The sequence below is a fragment of the Megalobrama amblycephala genome, linkage group LG14 (genome assembly GCF_018812025.1).
Source record: "Megalobrama amblycephala isolate DHTTF-2021 linkage group LG14, ASM1881202v1, whole genome shotgun sequence".
NCBI lineage: Eukaryota > Metazoa > Chordata > Actinopteri > Cypriniformes > Xenocyprididae > Megalobrama > Megalobrama amblycephala.
This window is the reverse complement of record NC_063057.1, coordinates 50651964-50664860: the sequence shown is the minus strand read 5'-3', so window position 1 is coordinate 50664860 and position 12897 is coordinate 50651964. Positions and strand designations below refer to the sequence as shown.

The window sequence follows — 12897 nt, the reverse complement described above, 5'->3', positions numbered from 1 at the left end:
TGATAAGTTTATTTAGCTCTTCCTGTCCTATAGTTGTAAAGCACTGCAACTGTTCTTGAGGGGTGATAACAAGCTGAATCATAAAACTCTGTTAAAGGTTGTACATTTACAATTGTATTTCTGATACTTTCGATTTTCTCAGTAAAGAAATTCATAAAGTCATCACTACTAAACTGTAATGAAATGTTTTGTTCTGGTGATGTCTCTTTGTTTGTTAATCTAGCCACTGTACTAAACAAGAACCTTGGATTGTTTTGGTTATTTTCTATGCGTTTGCGGAGATGCTCGGCCCTGGCTGCTTTTAGAGTCTTTCTATAACTGGACGAGCTGTCTTTCCACGCGATTCAGAAGACCTCTAAACGAGTTTGTCTCCATTTGAGTTCTAGATTATGGGTTTCTCTTTTGATAGCATGAGTAATACTGTTGTACCATGGTACAGTATTTTTCTCTCTAATCTTTTTAAATCTCATCGGTGCAACAGTATCTAATGTACTAGTGAAAATGGTGCACATACTGCTAATCATTTTCTCGAGATCATTTGTGTTTAGGTACAATGAGCAGCTGAGACAGATCAGGCAGTTTTTTTGTGAATTTATCTATAGTTGCCGGGAGAATTGTTCTACCTAGTCGATATCGCGGTGCAGTTTGACAAATATCATCAGTATGCAGTACGCAAGTTACAAGGTAGTGATCAGTGACATCATCACTTTGCGGTAGAATTTCTATATCGGTAGGATTGATTCCATGTGATATAATTAAATTTAGTGTATGATTAAAACGGTGAGTGGGTCCAGTGACGTTTTGTTTGACCCCAAAGGAGTTTAGTAAATCTGTAAATGCAGCCCCTAACGCATCATTTGTATTGTCTACATGGATGTTAAAATCTCCAACAAACAGCGCTTTATCAATGTTGACCAATAGGTCTGAGAGAAAGTCTGCAAACTCTTTTAGGAAATCAGCATAAGGCCCTGGAGGTCTATAAACGGTAGCTTATGCAAGAGATAGTAGCGACTTTTTACTTGTAAAGAGTGTAACATTTAGCATAAGAATTTCAAATGAATTAAATCTGTAGTTTGTTTTCTGAGTAACGCTAAGAATATCTGTATAGATTGTTGCTACACCACCACCACGGCCAATCGGACGGCATTTATTTTTATAACATTAGCCAGGTGGACAAGACTTATTAAGACCGAAATAATTTGGTTTAAGCCATGTTTCAGTAAGGCAGATTACATCAAGACTATTATCTGTGATCATTTCATTTATAATAACCGCCTTAGGTGTCAGTGATCTAATGTTTAGTAGCCCTAGCTTTAGAAATTGTTTTTGTTCAGTAATTTTGCGAATTTCTGGTTTGATCATGATCAGATTTTTTCTAGATCCTTTATTTTTATTGATAAACCTCACTATTTGGGGAATAGACACAGTTTCTATAGACTGTACTACACTCATATTTCTATTAATTAAGTGGGCAGAACACAGACTGTGATTTGAGGTTTGACTTACTAGTCATACTAGTGTAATAGGACTTAGGCTATTAATGCAAACAGTCCTGGCTCCAGTCCACACATCGGATACCCTTGTTTCATTTACATGTTGACATTACCCTGCGTTTATGAATTGTGGTAGTGCTGTGACCATGCCATATGATGGGCCCCGTCGCAGATTAACCTATTTACTACCAGTAGCCTTAAAGGGTTAGTTCACCCAAAAATTTAAATTCTGTCATTAATTACTCACCCTCATGTCCACACCCGTAAGACCTTCGTTCATCTTCGGAAAACAAATTAAGATTTTTTTTGATAAAATCTGATGGCTCAATGAGGCCTCCATTGCCAGCAAGATAATTAACACCTTCCAGATGCCCAGAAAGCTAGGTTATGTGTTACAGTGGATCAGGTTATGTGACTACAGTAGATCATCAGTGCATCATTCTATATGTATATAGGTGTGTTTGGGTTGTTATTAATTATTTTTTTGAATATTTCAATGTCATATTTGTTTGAGGTGGGGTAAATTAAACGCGATATGCGGTGACGTCACAATCGTGTTGCATTGTGGTATATGGAGCTGCCTGAAGTGTAAATAATAAGTAGACTCGAGGGAGCGAGGGTCTGTCCATATAAACTTCCCTCGTCCACGTCACGAAGTGTTAGATAGACTTGCATGAAAAATTTTGTCAAGTCATCTTTATTTATATAGCGCTTTTTACAATGCAAATTGTGTCAAAGCAGGTTTACAGTGATAGCAGGAAACATTATTTTTAGGTGGCATTACAGGTCAAAAGTCAGATTGGGATTGGGAACACTCAAAATATTCAATCCAGTTCCATCTTGATGAAGATCGGATTCATCACGCTGGTATGGAGATGGGTTTGTTGAGGATCTGTGCCACTGGCTGTAGTGTCTGATGAGGCTTTCACAGGGGATGGTCCAGTTGACACAATCTCTGCTGACACTTCAGGGATGTGTTGTGGTCGTGTTTAGGTGCAGGTCCTCCATCTGATCTGGATACGGCCCGGATCCGGCTGACTACAGTAAACCTCGGGATAAACGGAGAGACTAATATTAGTGTAGATGCCATTCTTCTTATGATGTAACGAGTACATCGGGTGTACATAGGAAGTGTTCCCGGTTCTGACTGACCTAATTTATGCGGCCTAACAATCTTTTAATGCAGTGGTTACCAACCTTTTTAAGCCCAAGATCCCTGACCTCGATCTTTATGAAAGACAAGATCTAACTATTGAAGAACTGATTGAAAAAGACAGTATTTAGTATTTAGTATTTTTTTCATGGCCAATTTAGATTCTGATTTATTTATTTATTATTACAATCAAATTGGCGGATTCCAATACTGGTTCCGATATTTTTATTATTATATTATTTATTTGCTCTATAACAAGCAAACTAGACTTAAACAAAAATATTTAGCCATTTCAAATTAGAGGTAACCACTGCATTTTAATCACGATCCAAACAAAGATGCTACACACGTTGCATGAGCAGTTGTTTTTGATTTGAATTAGATTTAATCTCAAAACTTAAAGCAAAAACAGAACGGTCTGACTTTATCTTTGTGAAATTATATGCTACATAAACAAGCATGAAACAAAAACGGCAGACAAACTGAATGAGACGCAGATTCAGTCTCTGACAGCAGGTGGCACTTATGGAAGAGCAGTGATACAGCATTTCCTTAGTTACCACTGTAAACAAAGCAGCACTGCGCTACTTTATTCTGAGGTAAGAGGAAAATAATATGCCATCACCATCAAAACTTTTCTGAAGACAGTCAGTTCGCTTCAGAGATACATTCATATATAACCCCTCACCCCCAATTCAATATTCATATTTTCTTCCTATTTTTCGAGCATCATGAACAGTGAGCTGCCTGCTACAGAATTTTCTCTTTGTGTCCGTCTTCAGCGTCTCTGGCCTTTTGTTAACAGCCATTTACAGACTCAACCATGATGTGGGCCATTTACCTTTATCACTGTCCCAGTAGCTCCCGAAAATAATAGAAACATAAATACAAAAATACAGTACAAAGACTGAAAATATGTAATGTATTTTTGTACTCATATTTCTGTTATTTTCGGGAGCTACTGGTACAGTGATAAAAATCTACCAATCAATTGCGATCAACGGTTTGGCCACTGATAAATTTCAAATATAAATTGATAATGTGTTATGTCTATGCCAGGTTAAAGAGATGTGTTTTTAGTCTAGATTTAAACTGACAGTGTGTCTGCTTCCCAAACAGTGCTAGGAAGACTGTTCCAAAGTTTAGGTCCTAAATAGGAAAAGGATCTACTGCCTGCGGTTGATTTTGATATTCTAGGTATTATCAACTGCTCAAAATTCTGAGATCACAATTGACGTAAAGGACTATAATGCGTTAAGAGCTTGCTCTCTCTCTCTCTCTCTCTCTCTCTCTCTCTCTCTCTCTATATATATATATATATATATATATATATATATATATATATATATATGTACAGTGGTGTACAGTCTGTTCACTTGCCTTTAATAATGTATTAGTTAGGCTAGTAGTTTCTTCTGCTGTGATCCATGACTTAAAGGGATAGTTCACCCAAAAATGAAAATTTGATGTTTATCTGCTTACCCTCAGGGCATCCAAGATGTAGGTGACTTTTTTTCTTCAGTCGAACGCAAATTATGATTTTTAACTGCAACCGCTGCCGTCTGTCAGTCAAATAATAGCAGTGGATAGGAACTTCAACTATAACAGTAAATAAAACTTGCTTAGACAAATCCAAATTAAACCCTGCGGCTCGTGACGACACATTGATGTCTTAAGACATGAAACGATCGGTTTGTGTGAGAAACCGAACAGTATTTATATCATTTTTTACCTCTAATACACCACTATGTCCAACTCCGTTCAGCTTCCGGTGTGTGAGGTCTGATCGCGCTCTGACAACGGAAGTGATGTCTCGCGCTCATTGAAGTATATGGGCGAGACATCACTTCCGTCGTCAGAACGCGTTTTTTGACCTCACTAACAGGAAGCTGAACGAAGTTGGAATAGTGGTGTTTTAGAGGTAAAAAATGATATAAATACTGTTCGGTTTCTCACACAAACCGATCGTTTCGTGTCTTAAGACATCAATGTGTCGTCACGAGCCGCAGGGTTTAATTTGGATTTGTCTTAGCAAGTTTTATTTACTGTTATAGTTGAAGTTCCTATCCACTGCTATTATTTGACTGACAGACGGCAGCGGTTGCAGTTAAAAATCATAATTTGCGTTCGACTGAAGAAACAAATTCACCTACATCTTGGATGCACTGGGGGTAAGCAGATAAACATCAAATTTTCATTTTTGGGTGAACTATCCCTTTAATAACCGTGATATGATCCAAACCGTGAGTTTTGTGATCCGTTGAATCACTACTGTATACATTTTAATATATATATATATATATATATATATATATGTGTATGTGTGTGTGTTTGTGTGTGTGTGTGCGGGTGTGCGCGCGAACCTTATATGTATGTGCGTCTGTGCGCACCGATAACAGCGTGGCGCTGAAGTCCTCTTTTGCCTCTTCTAGCGCTGGAATAGTTTTATGTCTATTTAATGTGTGAATTAGCAAGACAAAACACTTGCAAATGATAACCTTTCACTCTATTGCGGTTAAACTTGCAATTGATCGGCGCATCACAAGCGTGCCGAACCGTGGGGCTTGGTCCATATGAAATTCATGGTTCCATTTATTACAGCATTATTGATGTAATGGTAAATACATGTGGCAAAAGTTAAACACAACTACAACACAGTTGTCATCCTTTAAACACAATGACTCAAAATTATTCACACTTATTTCTAATGAAGTGATCAAATCAACTGTATAAAATATAGGTCAGTTCAGAGTGCACAGGTGACACAGGTGCTGAATGATGATACCAACAATAGATGGAAACAATCTGAAAAGTAGAGGAGGAAGAGTATGTGTAAGAGGATGATGAGGAGAAAGAGCAAGGGGTGTGGAGACAAGGCTGTCAAGGCTGGATCTGGCACAGGTTTTTCCCTTTGCCTGGCAAGAGACGACATTGCCTGTGATGTGGAAAATGTCCTCAACAATATTATTGATCTGACAGTACTGACATTATAGGATGAGAACTGAACTAAGCTAGCCTAGATGATGACATCACTGTTTTCTGCAGAACTGCTTTATAGAGGAAAATAATTACAGTAATTTACATAATAATTGATGATCTTTACAATGTAAGTGAATCAACACTGAACTGACTTCAGCTGAAAAATGACACTATTTTCTTTTAGAGCTGTACAGCCAAAATGAACCCTCTTTGCATTACTGATCATCATGTACCTGTTATCACTGTAAAGCTGCTTTGACTATACTATACTAGACTAGACTAGACTAGACTAGTATCTGTGTAGTATAAATTGCAATTGAAATAAAGGTGACTTGATTTGATTTAGGCCGGACCCAACATGAAGACGTGATGCTGAAGCAGAATGAATCTCTCACTGACTCTGAACTTTGTTTTTGTTTTTTTGTGTGTGTGTGTGTACTGTATCATGCTTTTCATTTAGAGTTTTCTTTGACCTTTTAGTCATTTGCATTTAGACTGCTGTATGTTTGCAGTATGTAAGTACTGTATATACAGACATTCAATACTATATAATATTGAATATAATACTGTACTTGCAGTACATACAGTATACTTTAAATTCACATTACTTGTGATTTCTATACATTTTATGTAATGGCAAAATGTGTTTACTGTGTTACAATATACTTTTTTTTCCTGTAACCTCATGTTCTGGATGTTGTGTTTTCCATTTTTTAATGTAGTGTCTAATGAATGATCTGTATGTGTTTATGTTTTGCTTAATGTGTGTATGATAGGGCTGGGCGATATATCGCATGCGATTGTCACGCGCATTTCGTCAGTAAAGCCGGTTCCCTGATTGCCGCTAAATCGCCATCACCTGCTTTCAGATGGAGCGGCATTTAATAGACAGAGCCGTAGATCACTGATAAGCCACGCAATATCGCATTCATATCGCAGATGAATCGCCTTCGATAATGAACGCGATATTGCGTGGCTTATCAGTGATCTACGGCTCTGTCTATTAAATGCCGCTCCATCTGAAAGCAGGTGATGGCGATTTAGCAGCAATCAGGGAACCGGCTTTACTGACGAAATGCATGTGACAGTCGCATGCGATATATCGCCCAGCCCTAATCTGAAAGCTTTGTTTGATTTTGCCATAAGTGTCAGAAGTTTTGTGAAATTAGTTTGAAGATTGGAGTTGTGTTTAATGTTTTGAGAAAATGAGTGATGGTTTCAAGAAATGTGTTTTAGCAATTGTGAAATACTGTAATATGTCAAATGTTTGTAAAGTAATAAGGCCTACACCCATGAACCTTTTATGCTTAAAACTTTACCTGATTGAATTGTTTTTATACTTCATTTTTAGCTGCTGCAATGTTCTTTCTTTTTTGCCTGTGGGATACCATTAAAATGAATACTAGTTCAATAATTTACCATTCTGCCAGTTTTCACTTCTGATATTATAACAGTGATTAAGAATTAAACTTACGTATTGACTCAGAAATATGCGGATGTCTTTTTGTCAGTGCTGTTGCCATGGTGAATCGTAATTTCGGAGCTCCATTGATCGTGGCTTTTCATAGTCGTGGTGCACGCGCTTAACTCAGAGTCAACCTACTCGGAGTTGATTGAACTAATGCTGGGTACACACCTAAAAGATTTTTGAAAACTTATAAGATATTGTTTCGTTTTACATGATAATCTCCAAGCGTTTGTCTTTGGAAGTGAAATATCAAACCAAAACGCAACAGAAACAAACATGAAACTGACATTTCTCCAGTGTGTGACCCTCTTTATTCTGTTGGAGTACATCGCTTACCTGATGAATACCAATGAATCATAATCTAATCATAATCTCCCATGTGTTATAATAGGCCTGTTTTACTCGCCATGGTTGATCACCAGTCAAACCAGTAAAATATTCACAAGTAAAATATTGCCTTGGATAGTCATTTAGTATGACATATTTGTTGGTGTTTTTTCAATGAATGTATCATTGCCTATTTTTGAACTTTACCCTATTAAACATTAAAATGAAAATGCTTTAATGTCATGCTATCTCTTTTGGTGTTTGTGTTTCAGGGTAATAAATGCAGGTAAGAGTGCCCTGAATGAGGACCAGGCATGCTGTGAGGTTGTACTGGTTAAGAAGAAACCTATAGGACCCTTGACACCCAGAAAGACGTCTACAAGTAGAAGAAGGTCATCCCTTCCCAATAGTGTTGACATGGGAATGTGGGAAAATTATGTAAGTGATTCTTTCCTGTACCAGGTACACTGAATATCTATTGAACAATAATGTTTTTTCAAGACATTTTTTTATTATTATTAACAGGGTTGGGTAAAATCATACATCTGTGATTTAATATTTGCTTTTTATACGTTAAAAATTCCTGAAGTAGCTATGCTAATGTCTTTTCCTCACACCCTTTGTCTATATTTATAATATATGTTCACACTATCTGTGTGCCATTCACCGTCTTAGCAAAGCAAGAGAGAGTGGCTGTCTAACCAAGGATGGTTCGTATGTGCCCAGTCGGGTCAGTCAAGTCAAGTCAAGTCAAGTCATCTTCATTTATATATTTTATGCTGCGGCCCCTTTAAATCCCGTGGTCCACGCTCACAGAGCTCGCGCTTGCCTTGAACAGTGCCTTAACAAAGTTTACACAGCTAATATAACCCTCAAAATGGATCTTTACAAAGTGTTCGTCATGCATGCGGTATGTATGCGTCGGATTATGTGAGTATTGTATACTGTTATATTGTTTACTTATGATTTTGAATGAGTTTGATAGTGCTCCGTGGCTAACGGCTAATGCTACTCTGTTGGAGAGATTTATAAAGAATGAAGTTGTGTTTATGCATTATACAGACTGCAAGTGTTTAAAAATGAAAATAGCGACGGCTCTCTTGTCTCTGTGAATACAGTAATAACCGATGGTAACTTTAACCACATTTAACAGTACATTAGCAACATGCTAACGAAACATTTAGAAAGACAGTTTACAAATATCACTAAAACCATCATGATATCATGGATCATGTCAGTTATTATTGCTCCATCTGCCATTTTTCGCTATTGTTCTTGCTTGCTTAACTAGTCTGTTGATTCAGCTCTGCACATCCAGACGTTAATACTGACTGCCCTTGTCTAATGCCTTTTATAATGTTGGAAATGTGGGCTGGCATATGCAAAGATTGGGGGCGTACACCCCGACTGTTACGTAACAGTCTGTGTTATTGTTGAGATTCGCCTGTTCTTCGGAGGTCTTTTAAACAAATGAGATTTATATAAAAAGGAGGAAACAATGGAGTTTGAGACTCACTGTATGTCATTTCCATGTACTGAACTCTTGTTATTTAACAATGCCAAGATAAATTCAATTTTTCATTCGAGGGCACCTTTAAATATTAACTTACTTAGGGGTCGCTTAAATAACACCTTTCCTACTGGAAACCGAATACCTTTAATGCATTCTTGCTGTTCATTGTGAATGTGTATGTGCACTTTTTTTCAAAGTGATATTGCCAAATTACTTGTCTGGTCCACGTAATACAGAAAAATTAGTTGTCTCTGCGGATCTATGCGAACTGGAATAATTTTGATAATGTTTTATTTATACATAGGGAAAGGAAAGGGAAGGAGGCCTTCGCAGGAGATAGTTTAGTTGAGACTTCAGGGCTGCGTTTTCGTCGTGTCTAGGCGCAGGTCCTTCATCTCAACTGGATACGGCCTGGATCTGGCAGACTATGGCAAACCTTGGGATAAACAGAGAGAGACTAATATTAGTGTAGACGCCATTCCTCTTATGATGTAGTGAGTACATCAGGTGTTATGGGAAGTGTTCCCGGTTCCAGCTGACCTAATTTATGCAGCCTAACAATTTACAGTGCTCAGCGTAAATGAGTTCACCCCCTTCGAAAAGTTACATTTTAATCAATATCTCAATGAACACAAAATCAATTTCCAAAATGTTTACAAGACTAAGTTTTATATAACATCTGTTTAACTTACAACATGAAAGTAAGATTAATAATATAAAATTTTCAGTTTTACTCAAATTAGGGTGATGCAAAAATGAGTACACCCTACTGAAAGTCTCGGGAGCAAAGCTAAATTTTAGACTACAAATGTCTAATTTAACAAGAATTCAACCACAGGTGAGTCTAATTATTCATTACAGCAGACAGTTGACTATAAAAGGTTGTTAAAACCCCTTCCCATTTCATGCTGTCAGCAATGGCACCACATGGAAGAGAAATGTCACAAGACCTGAGAAAGAAATTAATTTCTTTACACCGAAAAGGTGAAGGCTACAAGAAGATCAGCAAAGATTTATTTATCAGTCAGAATACTGTAGCAAAAGTGGTACAAAAATTTTAAAAAGATGGAACTGCAACCATCTCACAGAGACGTCCAGGTCTTCCACGGAAGTTAATACCTTGACAGGAACGTCTTCTGAGAAGGGTTGAAGAAAATCGGCATGCAAGTTGACTGCAGTTATCTAATGAAGTAGAAAGCCAAACTGGGGTGACTATTTCCCGTGACACAATACGGCGTACACTGCAGAGGAATGGCATGAACGGGTGCCGTCCATGAAAGAAGCCTTTCCTAAAGCCCAGGCACAAAAAAGCCCGTCTAGAGTTTGCCAGGGCCCATGCTGACAAAGATGAAGACTACTGGGACTCTATACTCTGGAGTGATGAGACCAAGATAAATGTTTTTGGAACTGATGGCTTCAAAACTGTATGGCATCGCAAAGGTGAGGAATACAAAGAAAAATGCATGGTGCCTACAGTGAAACATGGAGGTGGCAGCGTCATTATGTGGGGCTGCATGAGTGCTGCTGGTGTCAGGGAGCTGCATTTCATTGATAGCATCATGAATTCACAGATGTACGGCTCTATACTGAAAGAGAAGATGCTACCATCACTCCGTGCCCTTGGTCGTTGTGCACTTTTCCAACATGACAATGATCCTAAACACACAAGGCTACTGTTGGCTTTCTGAAGAAGAACAGGGTGAAAGTGATTTAGTGGTTCCTGATCTGAACCCAATTTAACACCTAATGGGGAATTCTGAAGTGACAAGTTGAGCATCACTCTCCATCCAGCATCCAGTCTCTAAAAGAGGTCATACTTGAAGAATGGAAAATGTGGCAAAATGTCGCCAACTTGTTCTTTCTGTGCCTAGAAGACTTGGTGCTGTCATTAAAAATCATGGAGGCCATACAAAGTACTAGATGTAGTAATTTTTGTTGTGGAGTGTACTCATTTTTGCATCACCCTAATTTGAGTACAACTGAAAAATGTGTAATCAATGTTATATTATTAACCTTACTTTCATGTTATAAATTAAGAGATGTTTTGTTTTTATTTATTTCAGCATTAAATTAATTTAAAGCTATTTGTACAATATAGAGACATGTTGGTAACACTTTACAATACAAGTGCACTAATATGCATTAATTCATACTTAATTAATGCACATACATAGTAAAATATGATGCATGAAGAACTAAATGGCTTATTAATTATTGCCACATCAACAACTAAAGAGTTTATCTAAATAATAGATTGATTTGTATATGAATTGCTATTAATTAAATGTCATCATGAATTTTCCTATAAACATCTATTAACTGATAAATAAATTCTGTTAATTACCACATGGTTTGAAGCCATGTATTTAACCTTCTAGCCATCTGTTGATCATATGATATCATATGATTTGCAACAATATCCTTATGTTATTATTTTGCTTGTTTGGGCAGCTGATTATTAACTCCTTATTAAAGGCACAATATGCAAGATTTTTATATTAAAATATCCAAAAACCACTTGCACAGTGTTATATATTTTGTTCAGCTGTGTACTTACATTATCCTAAATGTTTCCAAGAATTTGCAAATTCAAAGAAATTCACAATTTTAAATAGTGCCCATCCCTCCCTTGTCACTTGTCCCCTATCAATGACGTAATAACTGTGTTATCCCTGGTTTCCGCTTCTATTGCATAGTAACCATGGCAACAGACACGGACAGCTGCGTAACATCTAGCGGCCTGCTGTTTTTGTTTTGTTCAAACATTATGGACCATGGCAAGCAAACTTTGGGACAAAAGGAGAAATAAACAAGGATCAATATCGGCGTGGCGTTTTCAAGATGAGAGCTTTGTGACAAACTTTGACTTGACTTTGACTTGACTTGCCGCTCTTGCACGTTATTAGACAAGGTAAGCAAATGTAGGCTACATGAGACTAATCAATGTTATATAGCTGACATTATAACAAGATGAAATGTTAGAATGTCATCAGTGTAATATTCTAATGTTGATCTAGCTTACTGTTAAGTGTCATACAGCCAACAAACTAATACATAGAATAACATTACAACTTTCAACACACTCAAATGTAGTTTAGTATGATAGTGTAATGTTAGACCAAGTGAAACGGCGCTGCATTACCTTACAATTTTAATTTGTCAAATAAACTGACCTGTACGAGTAGTATTTCAGAACTTGCGGGTAGTTCTGTAGAATGAAATGTCCTCATTCCTTTATATCCCCTGGGACTCGCGTGTGGCACTGATATCTGTCTCTCATTAGCAATCGTGCCCGCGATTCTTGGCCACGGCCTGCTTTATACCACAGTCATGTTAAAAAACATGCATAAACATTATTTCCCCATAAACTTTAAAAATTATTTCACGAGTTCACACAAATAATCAGATAGTAAATAGTATGCGTAATAGAATGTGTATTTGGCATGCTGTCCGAGGAGAGGGCTCTGAGCTCGGTATTTGGCCCAAACCCAGAGAACTCCCCCCATATTTCTGGTTAGGAAAGTAACCAGGCAAGTGTGAGGAGACGGGGTGGTGGAGGGATGCTGAAAAAACTGTTGAGGAATATGGGTGAGTCGACTGTGTTTATATATAGGCCTTCACTAATGCTGATTGGGTAGATATGTTTATTACTGATTGTTGACTGCTGGCTGAAATGACGTGATGATTAGTCAGATTATTTGAGTGTTGCTCCTCCCGAATTTTGTTAATAAAACATCATTAGATCCATTGGCATGATGACAATTTCCATGATTCCATGCTCATTCACTGCATCATCAATCTACATCTTTGTTATTGTTTTGAAGAGTTTAGTGACCTCTAGTGGCAAAAAAAATGCATATTGTGCCTTTAAAGGGTTAGTTCACCCAAAAATGAAAATTCTGTCATTTATTACTTACCCTCATGCCGTTCCACACCCGTAAGATCTTCGTTAATCTTCAGAACA

General features: G+C 37.4%; 1 protein-coding gene across 4 annotated transcripts in view; it reads left to right on the top strand.

Annotated features, from left to right (window-relative positions):
* The window catches only part of LOC125245989 (protein phosphatase 1H-like), a 177180-nt gene that overhangs the window by 15659 nt on the left and 148624 nt on the right, over positions 1-12897 (top strand). For 3 of the 4 annotated variants that reach the window (XR_007179666.1, XM_048156814.1, XM_048156813.1), the window contains exon 2: positions 7693-7858. Coding sequence is in view for 3 of the 4 variants with exons in the window: in XM_048156814.1 (XP_048012771.1) it covers positions 7693-7858 (166 nt within the window). In the remaining variant the exon portion in view is untranslated. Of the gene's footprint in view, positions 1-4766; positions 4818-7692; positions 7859-12897 lie in introns of those variants that run through there. The other variant, XM_048156815.1, reaches the window with a different exon arrangement.